The 14,420-nt window shown below is 51.7% G+C and overlaps 1 protein-coding gene across 1 annotated transcript in view; it reads left to right on the forward strand.

The window, feature by feature from the left end:
• Window positions 1-14,420, forward strand: part of CHAF1A (chromatin assembly factor 1 subunit A) — a gene marked incomplete at its 3' end in the record, with an annotated part of 442,221 nt that overhangs the window by 269,864 nt on the left and 157,937 nt on the right. Inside the window, exon 8 of the mRNA XM_082246912.1 lies at window positions 13,952-14,156. Within this exon, the coding sequence (XP_082103038.1) occupies window positions 13,952-14,156 (205 nt within the window). The remainder of the gene's footprint in view (window positions 1-13,951; window positions 14,157-14,420) is intronic.

A 14,420-nucleotide genomic window follows, 5' to 3' on the forward strand; every position in this document is an offset into this window, starting at 1 on the left:
TCATATTCGTCACATATGGGGTATTAGACTTTGCTCCGAAGGAGTAGCTAGGCAACAGAATATGTTAACAATAAAGCTTTAACATATCCCACCCTCAAGGGGTGGTCCCCTCAGTCAATACCCTCCTACTTCCTGCAACCATATCTCAGTTTTAATGTCTAGCTTGTCAGGAGTGGCTGGCTCTCTCTGTGCTGGGACTTTTTGTCCCAGACTCTTTCTTCTTTTTGATATTTTGTTTGAGTTTTCTCTCTACCTTTACTTAGCTGTTATTTTTGTCAGCATTAGTTAGTTCTTCGGACGAAGAGGATCATGCGGACTGGGTCTCGGGCTGATCCCCCTGGTCGCAGGTCGTGGGTCAGTGGCTTCCCAGTCTGCCATCGAGCGTTCAGCCAGGTAACGCTCCTGGCACAGTGAACGACCCATCCCTGTTCGGTGCAGGGATGATTGGTGAGGTGGCTACCTCACCGGACGCTGTGCGGTTTCTGAACCGCCATTGTGTGCGTCTTGAATTGCGACTCTCCCTGCCTCATGTGCAGCGGCTTGTTCGCCTGTGCGGGTTCCCCACGCCATGTGAGGTAAGTGTATCTATGTGGGGACCTGTCTGTCTGGGGGGGGTCTCAGTCTGGGACTGTGTAACCTGCCTTTAATCACACTGCTTGTCTCCCTATCTCTCGGCTGCATGCTGTGGGCTGCAAGGGGGGGGGGGAGCTGTATGACACTGAGTATGTCAGGCTGGGCAGTGGGAGGAGCTGTGTGCTGTGGGGCATGTTTTTAATGGCATGTTGGGGCATATACAGCGATCGCTGCGGCGATCTAACATGTATCCATATAATGGGATAATATTGTGTGTGATTTTATGCACTGTGGAGCGGCGATTTCGGCGCCAAACGACGCCATTTTACCGGCGCCCGTTCCGGCCGCATGGTTTACATGCACGGCGGCCATTTTCTTGTAGCCTCCATAGGCTTACATAGAGCGCCCTGGCAGCATCACTTCCTCTCTCCTGGAAGCACCGATCGAGGCAGCAGCAGCAGCGGAGTCTCCTCAGGTTTTATCCTTCTATTCCTGTGTTCCATTGCCTGTATTCAGTCTGTATATTCCCTGTGGGGGTCTCATTGTGCCTGAGTGTGGTGCGGTGGGCTGCGCTTGCCGCGCTTGCTGTAAGGGGGCAGTTAACCCTTGGTTGTCTGGCATACAGGGGCAATGGATTCTCAGGAGGGCAAGTTTCCCACAGTATTGGTGGAAAGCCAGGGGACCGCTGTTTCCCCCCCAGGGGGGGATTTAGCCACTATTGTGGCTGGCCTTGCTGCACAGGTGCAAATGCTGGTGGCTGCTCAATCTACTAAACGGCCCAGAGTTGCTCTGTCCTCTGATTCTGAGGGTGAAGGTGATGGGGCTGTTCTGGCGGGGACCCCCCTATCGGGGTCCCGCTCCTCTCTTGATCTAGTGGGGTCTGAGGTAGAGGCTGAAGTTGAGGGGGTTGATAATTCTCCCCCTGGCTCGCCTGAAGAGCTTGCAATCATGGATGAGTTGATTGCTTCCATTAAGCAGACGCTACGTTTGCAGGACGAGGTGTGTCCCCCAGCTGCCTTGGCGGCTTATGGGACGCAGAGAAAACGCAGGACGCCGCAGGTTTTTCCCTGCAATGCTGATTTTCAGCGCGCTGTTAAGGACCAATGGCGCGATTTGCGCAAGCCTTTTGCGGTACCAAGTAAATTTAAGCTGCGTTATCCTTTCTCGCCTGCCACTGATGAACGGTGGTGTGTGCCTCCGCCAGTGGATCATGCTATTGCGGTTTTGAACAAAGCCACTGCGATTCCTGCAGAGGGATCCCCTGTTTTCCGTGATGCCACGGATAGGAGACTGGAGTCTCTTGCCCGTCATACTTATTCTGTTACGGGTTCTATGCTTAAGGCTCTGTTTGCTTCTCTCATGGCGGCCCAGGCGATCGCAAGTTGGACGCAGATGCTTAGGCGCGTCCTAGTGGCCGATTCGGCCTCGGCGGCGACCCTGGATATGGTGGATCAGATCCACCAGGGTGTCATGTATCTGTGTGATGCGGACCTGGACCTGATTCCGTTGGCCGCGCGTGTGCACAGCGTGGCGGTGTTGTCTCGCCGCCTGGTTTGGTTGAAATGTTGGTCGGTGGACCAATCTTCACGTAAAACCTTAGCCAATCTGCCTTATGATGGGTCTCGCCTTTTTGGGGAGTCCCTGGATGTGTTGATTAAGGGGATTACCGGGGGTAAGAGCACTCTCTTGCCCCATTTCCCCAAGGCTAAGGGGGCTTCTGGGAAGAAGCATGCTCATTTTCGGCCCCCTCAGGGGTCCTTTCGTGCCTTTCGGCCGCACTACAAGGGCAAACCGTTCAAGGGCCAAGGCTCTCAGAAGAAGCCCTGGTCTGGGAAACAGAAGTCCGGTCAATCCGGACCTGCGGCCCATAACAGTTCGGCCTGAAGGGGCGCCCTCACCCAGTTTTGGGGTGGGGGGACGCTTGCTCGGTTTTCTTCAGCCCTGGTTGGCCCGTGTGAGGGACAGATGGGTTCTGGAAATCGTTCGATCTGGTTACAAGATCGAGTTTCTCTCTCGGCCGGAGAGCAGATTTTTTCCCTCAAATCTTCAACTGTCTCCAGAGCGCCTGCGGGATCTGCACCTGGCGGTGCGGGACCTGAGGGCTCAGGGAGTGGTGGTTCCGGTGCCTCATCGGGACAGATTTCGGGGGTTTTATTCCAATCTGTTCACCGTGCCCAGGAAGGAGGGCAAGGTTCGTCCGATTCTGGACTTGAAAGCTCTGAACCGCTCTGTGCGAGTTCGCAAGTTCCGCATGGAATCCCTGCGCTCGGTGGTGGCTGCCCTGGTTCCGGGGGAATTCATGGCCTCCATCGATTTGAAGGATGCGTACCTTCACATCCCCATATTCGAGGGTCATCAGAAGTACCTTCGATTTGCCATTGCGGAGGATCACTACCAGTTTGTGGCGTTGCCCTTTGGGCTCGCCTCGGCTCCGCGGGTCTTCACCAAGGTGCTTGCACCGGTTCTGGCATTATTGAGAGCCCAGGGCATTTCTGTCCTGGGGTATCTGGACGACATTCTGGTTCGGTCTGCGACCAGACAGGGTCTGGAGAAGGACCTGTCTGTCACAATGCAAACTCTGCAGGAGTTCGGTTGGACGATAAATGTTCCAAAGTCGACACTGAGTCCGTCGGTTCGTCTCCCCTATCTGGGAATGATACTGGACTCGGTGCAGGCGAAGGTCTTCCTGCCGGAAGACAAACTCAGGACTCTTCAGGAGGAAGTCAGGTCCCTCAGGGACGTTCCACACTCGTCTCTGCGGACGGGTATGAGATGTCTGGGATTGATGGTCTCGGCCTTCGAGGCGATTCCTTTCGCGCAGTTTCACACGCGGGGTCTCCAAGCGGAGATCCTGTCCAGGTGGGACGGGCGACCTCAATCTCTGGATCTTCAGATCTCGTTGAGTCATCGCACCAGGGAAAACCTTCTGTGGTGGCTCCAGTCCCCGTTGGTGTCCGGGGGCAAGTCGTTTCGTCCGATCTCGTGGACGATAATCACCACGGATGCCAGCCTGTCGGGCTGGGGTGGTGTTCTGGGCGTTCTGTCCGCCCAGGGGACCTGGTCGGAGGGGGAGTCTTCCCTTCCGATCAACATTCTGGAATTGCGTGCGATAAGGCTCTGTCTTCATCGCTGGACGGACCGGCTGCAGGGCTGCCCGGTTCGGGTGCAGACGGACAATGCCACGGCGGTGGCCTACATCAACCACCAAGGGGGCACCAGGAGTGCCCGAGCGGCTCGAGAAGTGGCCGACATTCTGTCTTGGGCCGAGACTCATGTCCCGGCGATAACGGCGGTTCACATTCCGGGAGTGGAGAACTGGCAGGCGGACTATCTGAGTCGCCAGACCCTGGATCAGGGGGAATGGTCTCTCCACCCGGCTGTCTTCCAGATGTTGTGCGCGAAGTGGGGTCTTCCAGATGTGGACCTGTTCGCGTCTCGCCTCCACTACAAGGTGAAGAGGTTCGTGGCAAGGACGCGCGACCCTCGGGCAGACGCGTCGGACGCGTTAGTGGCCCCGTGGCATCAGTACAGGCTGATGTACGCGTTTCCACCGATTCAGTTGCTGTCCAGGTTCCTTCGCAGGTTGCACTCGGAACGCAGCACGGTGATTCTTGTGGCACCGGACTGGCCTCGCCGGTCCTGGTACGCAGACCTCGTGAATCTGGCGGTCGACGCTCCTTGGCGTCTGCCTCTTCGAGACGATCTACTGTCTCAAGGACCGATTTACCATCCTGCTTTACAGTCGCTGGCTTTGACGGCCTGGCTGTTGAGACCGAGGTCCTGAAGGAGAAGGGTCTCTCTCCAGAGGTCGTTCATACTTTGATCAACGCGAGGAAGTCTTCCTCGGGGAAGGTTTATTACCGTACTTGGAAGGCCTATTTTGCCTGGTGTGAGTCCAGGGGGTTTTCACCCCGCACGTACTCGGTTTCCCGTGTGCTGTCTTTCCTTCAGACGGGTGTCGATCAGCGTTTGGCGCTGGCTACGATTAAGGGTCAGGTGTCGGCGCTGGCCGTTCTGTTTCAACGTCCCGTGGCTTCCAACTCCTTGGTTGGCACTTTTATTCAGGGTGTGCGGCATCTGGTTCCTCCTAGGAGGGATCCTTTGCCCCCTTGGGACTTGAATCTAGTTCTATCTGTGTTACAACGTGCTCCTTTTGAACAGATCAGGAAGATCTCATTGTCTATGTTGTCCAAAAAGGTCGCCTTTTTGGTGGCGATCACTTCGGCTCGCAGAGTGTCGGAACTGGCGGCTTTGTCCTGCAAGTCTCCGTACCTGGTTGTTCATTTGGATAAGGTGGTCTTGCGACCTAATCCTTCTTTTCTACCGAAACGAGTTTCGGAATTCCATCTTAACGAGGATATTGTTTTGCCTTCGTTGTGCACGAAGCCTAAACATCCGAAGGAGGTGAGATTGCACTCTCTGGATGTTGTTCGGGCGATAAGGGTTTACCTTAAATCGACTGAGTCTTTTCGTAAGACTGACTCCTTGTTTGTTCTTCCAGAGGGTCCTCGGAAGGGCATGGCGGCTTCCGCCTCTACCATCGCCAAATGGATCAGGCAGACCATTGAACAGGCCTATGCCTTGCAGGGGAAGGTTCCCCCTGTGCCTGTGAAGGCGCACTCTACTAGATCACTGAGTACGTCTTGGGCCTGCCGTCATGGGGCTTCTGTAGCCCAGGTGTGTAAGGCGGCGACTTGGTCGACCGTACACACTTTCACAAAATTCTACAAAGTAGATGTTCAGGCATCGGCGGATGCTTCCTTTGGCCGCAAGGTTCTTAGTGCGGCTGTTCCATAGGGTCCCTTGTTGGGGACTCCTGGCTGTTGGGATAGTTTTTTGTATCCCCTGGTTTTTTTGTCTTTTCCTGGGTTGTTGCTCCTGTTGAGCACTTATTTTTGCTGTTGCCCAGCTGGTTTCCTTCCTTTGGTAAGGTTCCTTTCTTTGATGTGGAGACTGCGTTGCCTTTCGGCGCGGATGCGTTTCCCACCCCTCATGTTTGCACTGCTTTGGGACGTCCCCATATGTGACGAATATGAAGAGGCGGCGACTGTCGGAGGACGTAAGAGAAAACGGAATTTTTGTAAAATCTTACCTGTAAAATTCCTTTCTCTGAGTCCTCCGACAGTCGCCGCCCCCGCCCCTCTTTTGGGGTTTGAATGTATACTCTACTGCTATTCCACTAAAACTGAGATATGGTTGCAGGAAGTAGGAGGGTATTGACTGAGGGGACCACCCCTTGAGGGTGGGATATGTTAAAGCTTTATTGTTAACATATTCTGTTGCCTAGCTACTCCTTCGGAGCAAAGTCTAATACCCCATATGTGACGAATATGAAGAGGCGGCGACTGTCGGAGGACTCAGAGAAAGGAATTTTACAGGTAAGATTTTACAAAAATTCCGTTATTTATATATATATATTTATATATATATATATATATATATATATATTTATTTATATATATATTTATTTATATATATATATATATATATATATATATATATATATATATATATATATATTTATTTATATATATATATTTATTTATATATATATATATATATATATTTATTTATTTATTTTCGTTTATAGCGCAAAAAATAAAAATAGCACAGGTGATCAAATGCCACCAAAAGAAAGCTCTATTTGTGGGGGGAAAAAAAGGAAATCATATTTCTCTTACGTCCTCCGACAGTCGCCGCCTCCTCTAAGTCCTCACAATTGGGTATTGTCCACCTATCCGTAGGAATAGTTAGGCATATAGACTTAGTCAAAAGGCATTAGCATGTACACACCCACGGGGGCTGTCCCATCTGGTCAATACCCCCCCTGCATCACCACTCCCAACTCAGTTTTAGTTTGCCTAGCATCAGGAATAGTTCAGGCTACCTTTTGCTGGGGCTTCAGTCTCAGCCTTCCTATATCTTTTATTTGATTTTCTTTGAAAAATGTCAGTTTTTTCTCTCACTTTACTAGCTGTTTATTTTGTCAGCTTTAGTGTTAGTTTATTCTTCGGATGAAGATGGATCATGCGGTGCTGGGATTCGGACTGGCCGCCCTGGTTCTCCAGGGAACTGAGGGTCAGATGGACCCCCCAGCCCGCCATCGAGCGTTCAGCTATGGTTCTCCCTGGCATTATGAACGACCCATCCCTGTTCGCTGCAGGGATGCAGCCGTGAGGTGGTTACCTCACAGGACTCGTCTGCGCTGCTGCAGCGTCATTTCCCTGGCTCACGGCACTCCCTGTCGGGAGAGGACAGAGGTTTATCCGTGCATAGAGGCTCCCCCACGCCATCGGGTACAGGTAAGTACTTTTCTGTGCGGGGCCTCTGTCTGGGGTGGCAGTTTGTGTTGCTGTGTGTCCCCATGTCTGTGTCTGTGTGACTCCCTGTGCGATCCCTGCGGGGTTTGCTTTGTGCAAATCTGTATGTTTTGTTACTGGGGGTCCCTGTCCCTGTGTCACCTTAGGTGCATGTTTGGGGGTACAGACTTGAGTGTTGTGCGGCGACCGCTGCGGGGGTATGTTCGCGCGGTCCGCCATGTTTTTTTACTGCACATGGATATGGCCCCTCTGGGGCGAGCATACAGATCGTTTTGGCGCCCTCCGCCGCCATTTTGTGGGCTTTAGAACGATCGGTTCGGCCGCATGTCGGCGGCCATCTTGGTGTAGCCTCCAATGCATTTCCTTTGGGCAGTCATTTTCCCTTAGGTCTGGCTTATAGCCAGCCCCTTCCAGCAGCATTTCCTTTTCCTCTCAGGCAGCAAGTACACAGGTAGCAACGATCTGCGGGCTCTGCAGTGCATCTCTCTGTCTTCCTCTGTATACTGCTTCTGGCTCAGTTTTCTTTCTCCTTTTGGGGGTCTTCATTGCTGTGACAGTAGCGGTGGGCTGCGCACTCCGCAGCGCTATTTAAGGGGACAGTACATCATTTTTTGCACTGTAATTTTTTCCTGTCTTGAGCCATGGATTCTCAGGAAAGCAAGTTTCCTCCAGCTTTAGTGGGGAGCCCCAAGTTCTCCTGTGGCTCCGCTGCGACCTGATCTGGCTGCTGTGGTTGCGACTTTAGTGGCAAATATGGAAATGCTGATGTCTGAACGGGCTGCGAGAAAATGGCCCAGGCTGTCTCTCTCTTCTGATTCAGATGGGGATATGGCTGCTGCTGCTGCAAGCGTGCCCTTTTCAGGGTCCCGCTCATCCTTGGACCCCCCCGGGGTCTGAGGGGGAGGCTGATATTGAGAGTGTTGACCCATCCTCCCCTGGGTCACCTGAAGAACGGGCGACCATGGATGAGTTGATTGTTTCTGTGAAGGAAACCTTGCATTTAGAGGATGAGCCCAATCCTCCGGGCGTTGTGTCCTCTTTTGGGACGCACAGGACCCCCAAGTCTGCGCAGGTTTTTCCCTGCCCAGCTGAATTTCATTACACTGTTAATGAAATGTGGCGCACGTTAAAACGTCCATTCGTGGTGCCTAGTCGGTTCAAATTGCTTTATCCTTTTGCGCCGGCTACGGAATCGCGATGGTGTGTGCCTCCACAGGTAGATCACACTGTGGCCGTGCTGAACAAGGCTACCTTGGTTCCTACTGAGGATACTCCGGTTTTTCGGGATCCCACGGACCGGCGGTTGGAGTCTCTACGGTGGCGGGTTCGGTGCTCAAACCCGTTTTCGCGTCCGTTATGGTGGCTCAGGCGGTAGCTGATTGGATCAAGGTGCTTAGAAGCAACCTAGTGTCTGATGACGTGCCGTCTGCCCGACTGGATATGGTGGACCAGATCCACCAAGGAGTCATGTATTTGTGTGATGCAGCCTTAAATGAGGCCCCCTTGGTGGCTCGCCTCTCGAGTGTCGCGGTGCTTAACCGGCGACTGATATGGCTGAAGAGCTGGTCGGCCGACCAGTCCTCACGGAAGACAGTTGCTGATTTTCCCTATGCTGGCTCTCGCCCTTTTTGGCGAGGCGTTGGATACCCTGGTGAAAGGCATCACGGGGGGGCAAGAGCACTATGCTGCCCCAGAACCCGAAGAACAAGTCTTTCCGAGGCAAGCGGGGTTCTTCGCCTAGATCCAGTCAGGGGTCCTTTCGTGCCTTTCGGAACCAATCCAAGGGCAAGCCCTTCAAGGCCCAGAGCAACCAGAAGAAGCCCTGGGCAGGTAAGCAAAAGGCCGGCAACGCCGGCTCGGCGGGATGCTCAGCCTCTGCCTGAAGGGACGCCCTCACCCATTTCTAGGGTGGGGGGATGTTTGCACGGTTTCCTCCAACCTTGGCTGCTCCGGATATCGGACAGGTGGGTCCAGGAAATCGTTCGATCAGGATACAAGATCGAATTCCTTTCCAGGCCGGCGGACAGATTATTTCCCTCCAATCTCCATCTGCTTCCGGGGCGTCTGCAGGATTTGCATCGGGCGGTGCAGGACCTGCTTGCTCAGGGGGTGATTGTCCCAGTGCCTCATCGGGACAGGTTTCGGGGGTTTTATTCGAATCTGTTCACTGTGCCCAGGAAGGAGGGCAAAGTGCGTCCTATTCTGGACCTGAAAGCGCTGAACCCCTTTGTGCGTGTTCGAAAGTTTCGAATGGAGTCTCTCCGTTCGGTTGTGGCCTCCTTGAGTCCGGGAGAATTCCTGGCTTCGATAGATCTGAAGGATGCGTACTTGCACATCCCCATTTTCGAGGGTCATCAGCGGTACCTTCGGTTTGCTATCGCAGAGGACCACTACCAGTTTGTGGCGTTACCTTTCGGTCTCGCTTCGGCTCCAAGGGTCTTCACCAAGGTGTTGGCACCGGTCCTGGGCCTGCTACGGGCCCAGGGCATTGCGGTCCTGGGGTACCTGGACGATCTGCTTCTGAGATCGAGGGCCAGCCAGGACCTTGTGCGCGACCTGTCCATCACGGTACAGACGCTCCAGGAGTTCGGATGGACCATCAACGTTCAGAAATCAGCGTTGTCTCCGTCGCTTCGCCTTCCCTACCTGGGAATGGTTTTGGACTCTGCTCAGGCAAAGGTGTTCTTGCCGGAGGACAAGCTCCGGACTTTTCGGGACGAACTCAGGTCCCTCAGGGACAATCCGTCCTCGTCACTCAGGACCTGCATGCGGGGCCTTGGGTTGATGGTGTCGGCCTAAGAGGCGATTCCCTTTGCCCAGTTCCACACGCGGGCTCTCCAGACAGAGATCCTGGCCAGGTGGAACAGACTTCCTCAGTCCTTGGATCTGGATGTCTCCTTGAGTCGTCAGACCAGATTGGCTCTTCTGTGGTGGATCCAGTCCCCGGCGGTGGCGGAAGGCAAGTCCTTCCGCCTGGTGGTGTGGACAGTGGTTACCACGGACGCCAGCCTGTCGGGCTGGGGTGGAGTCCTGGGCAACCTGTCTGCCCAGGGCACTTGGTCGAAGGAGGAATCCTCCCTCCCGATAAATGTGCTGAAACTGAGAGCAATAAAACTGTCTCTTCCAGTTGTCGGACCATCTCTGTTCGCGTACAGACGGACAATGCTACCGCGGTGGCTTACGTCAACCACCAGGGGGGCACCAGGAGTGCTCAAGCGGCCCAGGAGGTGACCGATATTCTGTCTTGGGCCGAGACTCATGTCCCGGCGATCTCGGCAGTTCACATTCCGGGTGTGGAAAATTGGCAGGCCGACTATCTGAGCCGCCAGACCCTGGACCAGGGGGAATGGTCCCTTCACCCGGAGGTCTTTCAGATGCTGTGTGCGAAGTGGGGATCCCCAGATGTGGATCTGTTCGCATCCCGGCTAAACCGAAAGGTGGAAAGCTTTGTGGCAAGAACGCGCGATCCGTTGGCGGACGCCTCGGATGCGTTGGTGGCCCCTTGGCATCTGTATCGTCTGATGTACGCCTTTCCTCCGATTCAGTTACTCTCCCGGTTCCTTCGCAGATTGGCCTCGGAACCGCACATGGTGATTCTTGTGGCACTGGACTGGCCTCGCCGGTCCTGGTACGCCGACGTTGTTCACCTGGCAGTGGCACCTTTGTGGCGCCTACCTCTGCGGGAAGATCTTCTGTCTCAAGGTCCGATCTTCCACCCTGCTTTACAGTCGCTGGCTTTAACGGCCTGGCTGTTGAGACCTAGGTCTTGAAGGACAAGGGTCTATCTCCTGAGGTTATTCCTACCCTGATCAAGGCTAAGAAATCTTCCTCTGGTAAGATCTATTACCGTACCTGGAAAGCCTACTTCACCTGGTGTGAGTCCAGGGGGTTTTCCCCTCGTTCTTACTCAGTGTCGAGAATCTTGGCTTTCCTCCAGTCTGGAGTGGATCAGCGCCTGGCGCTGGCCACAATAAAGGGCCAGGTGTCAGCACTGGCGGTCCTTTTCCAACGCCCTGTGGCGTCTCATTCCTTGGTGCGCACATTCATTCAAGGTGTGCGACATTTGGCTCCTCCCAGAAAGGAGCCTTTACCTCCATGGGACTTGAATTTGGTCCTGTCCGCATTGCAGCCTGCTCCCTTTGAGAATATCAGGGAGATATCGTTGCCTCTGCTGTCGAAAAAGGTTGCTTTTCTTGTGGCGATCACTTCGGCTCGCAGAGTGTCGGAACTGGCGGCGTCTTGCCGCTCCCCTTGATAATTCACAGGGATAAGGTGGTTTTGCGACCACCCCCATCCTTCCTTCCCAAGGTGATCTCTGATTATCACCTTAATGAGGACATTGTCCTGCCTTCGCTTTGTACGAAGCCTAAACATCCAAAGGAGATTGCCTTGCATTCTTTAGATGTTGTCAGGGCGATCAGGGTTTACCTGAAGTCTACGGAATCCTTTCGGAAGACTGATTCCCTCTGTCCTTCTTGAGGGGCCTCGGAAGGGCATGGCTGCGTCCGCAGCGACTATTGCCAAATGGATCAGACAGACCATTGAACAGGCTTATGCCTTGAAGGAACGGGTTCCGCCCTTCCCTGTTAAGGCGCACTCTACCAGGTTTTTGAGTACTTCCTGGGCCTATTGGCATCGGGCCTCGGTGGCCCAGGTGTGCAAGGCGGCGACTTGGTCGTCAGTGCACACCTTTTCCAAGTTCTACAAAGTAGACGTTCTGGCATCAGCTGATGCTTCTTTTGGCCACAAAGTTCTCAGTGCGGCTGTGCCATGAGGGACCCTTGATTTTTTTTCTCTGGGTCCCTGGCTGTTGGCATTTGCTTTCCTGGGCTCCTGTTGAGCATTGTTTTTTTGCTGTTGCCCAGTTGGTGCTTACAGTGCATGTAAGATTCCTTTCTCTGATGTGGGTACTGCGTTGCCTTTTCTATGGTTGCGTCTCCAACCCCTCATGTCTCTACTGCTTTGGGACATCCCAATTGTGATGACTTAGAGGAGGCGGCGACTGTCGGAGGACGTAAGGGAAAACTGAATTTTTGTAAAATCTTACCTGTAAAATTCCTTTCTCTGAGTCCTCCGACAGTCGCCGCCCCGCCCCTCTTTTTGGGGTTCTTATTACCTACTGCTATGCTACCAAAACTGAGTTGGGAGTGGTGATGCAGGGGGGGTATTGACCAGATGGGACAGCCCCCGTGGGTGTGTACATGCTAATGCCTTTTGTCTTTTGACTAAGTCTATATGCCTAGCTATTCCTACGGATAGGTGGACAATACCCAATTGTGATGACTTAGAGGAGGCGGCGACTGTCGGAGGACTCGGAGAGAGGAATTTTACAGGTAATATTTTACAAAAATTCCGTTTTTTTTTTTGGGTACAGCGTCCCACGACTGTGCAATTGTCCGTTTAAAGTAACGCAGTGCCTAATAGCAAAATAGGGCCTGGTCATTAAGGTGGCAAATCCTTCCAATCTTAAAGTGGTTAAAGTGATTTTTATTTGTTTAACACCACATCATATTCTCCTTCTGGTGTCCCCCACAGACACTAATGGCTCCTCCTGCCTTTAGAGTGCCCCAATATGAAGGTAAAAACTCAGTACACCATTCATACATGTCAGTATGTGTGCTGCACTGTCTCTTCTGACATATTTCGACAGTGTACTGAGCTGTATGGGTGCTTCACTGTATTTCCTGATATGTAAACAAATAATGCATTCTGTATGCAGGCCAACTAATCGGCTGACCAACTAATCGATTATAAAAATAGTTGTCAATTATTTTCTTAATCGATTAGTTATAATGAGTAGTTGTTTCTGCCCTTGAAATAGAGTGTGGATGGGGATTTCCAGATTCTGAAAATAAAGCTGCCTTGCAGCTGAAGGAAAAATTCAGAGAAGATTCTTTTTTTTTTTTTTTTTTTTTTTTTTTGTTTGACAGAACTTGGTAGTATGGATAGTAAGGCTATGGCAGGTGAAGGAACAAGAGACTCATCATAGATATTATACATCCACCTGAAAAACATTAGTCTGGAATGGCTGAAGCAAGTGACATCCCCAGCAGATATGCAAATGGCATAGATGATTGCTCCCCTAGCCCACTGGCAATGCCAGTAGAGGTCCGATGACACTGGAAAAATGTAATAGAGAAGTCCTGTCTCTGTACCATCCGGAGAACAATTTACGGTTCTTCGATTGAGCCTAGTTAGAAACCATGGACTTGTAGGTAAATCGGCTGTGTCAATCCTCGGGGGTTGTGGGGGGGGGGGCATCTTGTAGCCCATCTCCCTTGATCATACTTTGGTAAAAGTGGGGAGTGGTCCATGGGCATGAGTGAAAATCTATTTTTCTATTAATGACAGTGTGACAAGGCACCTCCAAGAGAAGATACTGCAAGGGGGGCATAGGTGGAGTAGGCTCAAAAATAAAGGATGAAAGCCATATGTCCGTTGGACCAAGGAGCATACTATAGGCTAAGCAGACCTCTCATACATATACCGTAAACCACCTGGCAAGAGGATTGTCAAAAAGTGGAGCAAGTGGGCTTGGGTCAGAAGAAGGCAAGGAAGGCTTTCTGCAACAGTACCAAATGTTAGGCAAGGCTGTTGTCAATGGTGGAACATGGTAAATGAGCAGTAAAGGCTGCCATGGCCACATAAAAGTGCACATCAGTCCACCATGATATAGTTTGAAATATGGAAGCCCCCCCTCTCATCCAGTTTGCGATAGAAGGGGGTTTGTTTTAATCTAGAAAAGCAACCATGCAAAATGGTTTGTGAGGGATGTTTAAGCATGGAAGAACGTGTACACTGTAATGGGAATAGTTTGTTCATGTGCCTTTGTCCTGCACTGTACTCCAGGAAAGATTTTACTGCCAAGTCAATCTTTTTTGTTTGGTGTTAAACATTTTATTAATCTGAGGTTATCATAAAGTCAGAATACATAGGGATGACTAATATATAAAATGTGCCCTATTAAAACTGCACTACATCAGAAATTCCATGGTATGAATGTAGTCTTGCAATCATAAAAATTCTTGTTTTTAATTTTTTTTTTTTTTTTTTTGTAGTGATGCAGATGATGTGCAGGTTGTAACTGAAACTGATAACACTGTACGTGAAATTATTACACACGAACATGTGGTTCCACAGCGCAGAAAGTTGGGAAAGATGAAGCTATTTCAGTTTTGCGAAAATTATCGTCCAGCTTACTGGGGTACTTGGAATAGGTCGAGTACAGTTATTTGCCCACGCAGGCCATGGGCTCAAGACACTGTAAGTACAAGAAGACCATATAAATAGGATTGTGTGATATATATTTTCGATCAGCCATAACTCTATGAACACCCACCTAATTTTTTTTAGTAGATCCTCCTTTTGCTGCCAAAACTGCCCTGACCTGTGGAGACATGGTTACCACTAGACCTCTGAAGGTATGCTGTGGTATTTGGCACCCATCTGCTTCTAGCAGATACTGAAGTCCTGTAAGTTATGAGATTGGGCCTCAGTGGATTGGTTTTGTTTTTCCAGCACCCTCCC

Source organism: Pelophylax lessonae (genome assembly GCF_965119305.1).
Source record: "Pelophylax lessonae genome assembly, chromosome: 1".
In the NCBI taxonomy this organism is placed as follows: Eukaryota; Metazoa; Chordata; class Amphibia; order Anura; family Ranidae; genus Pelophylax; species Pelophylax lessonae.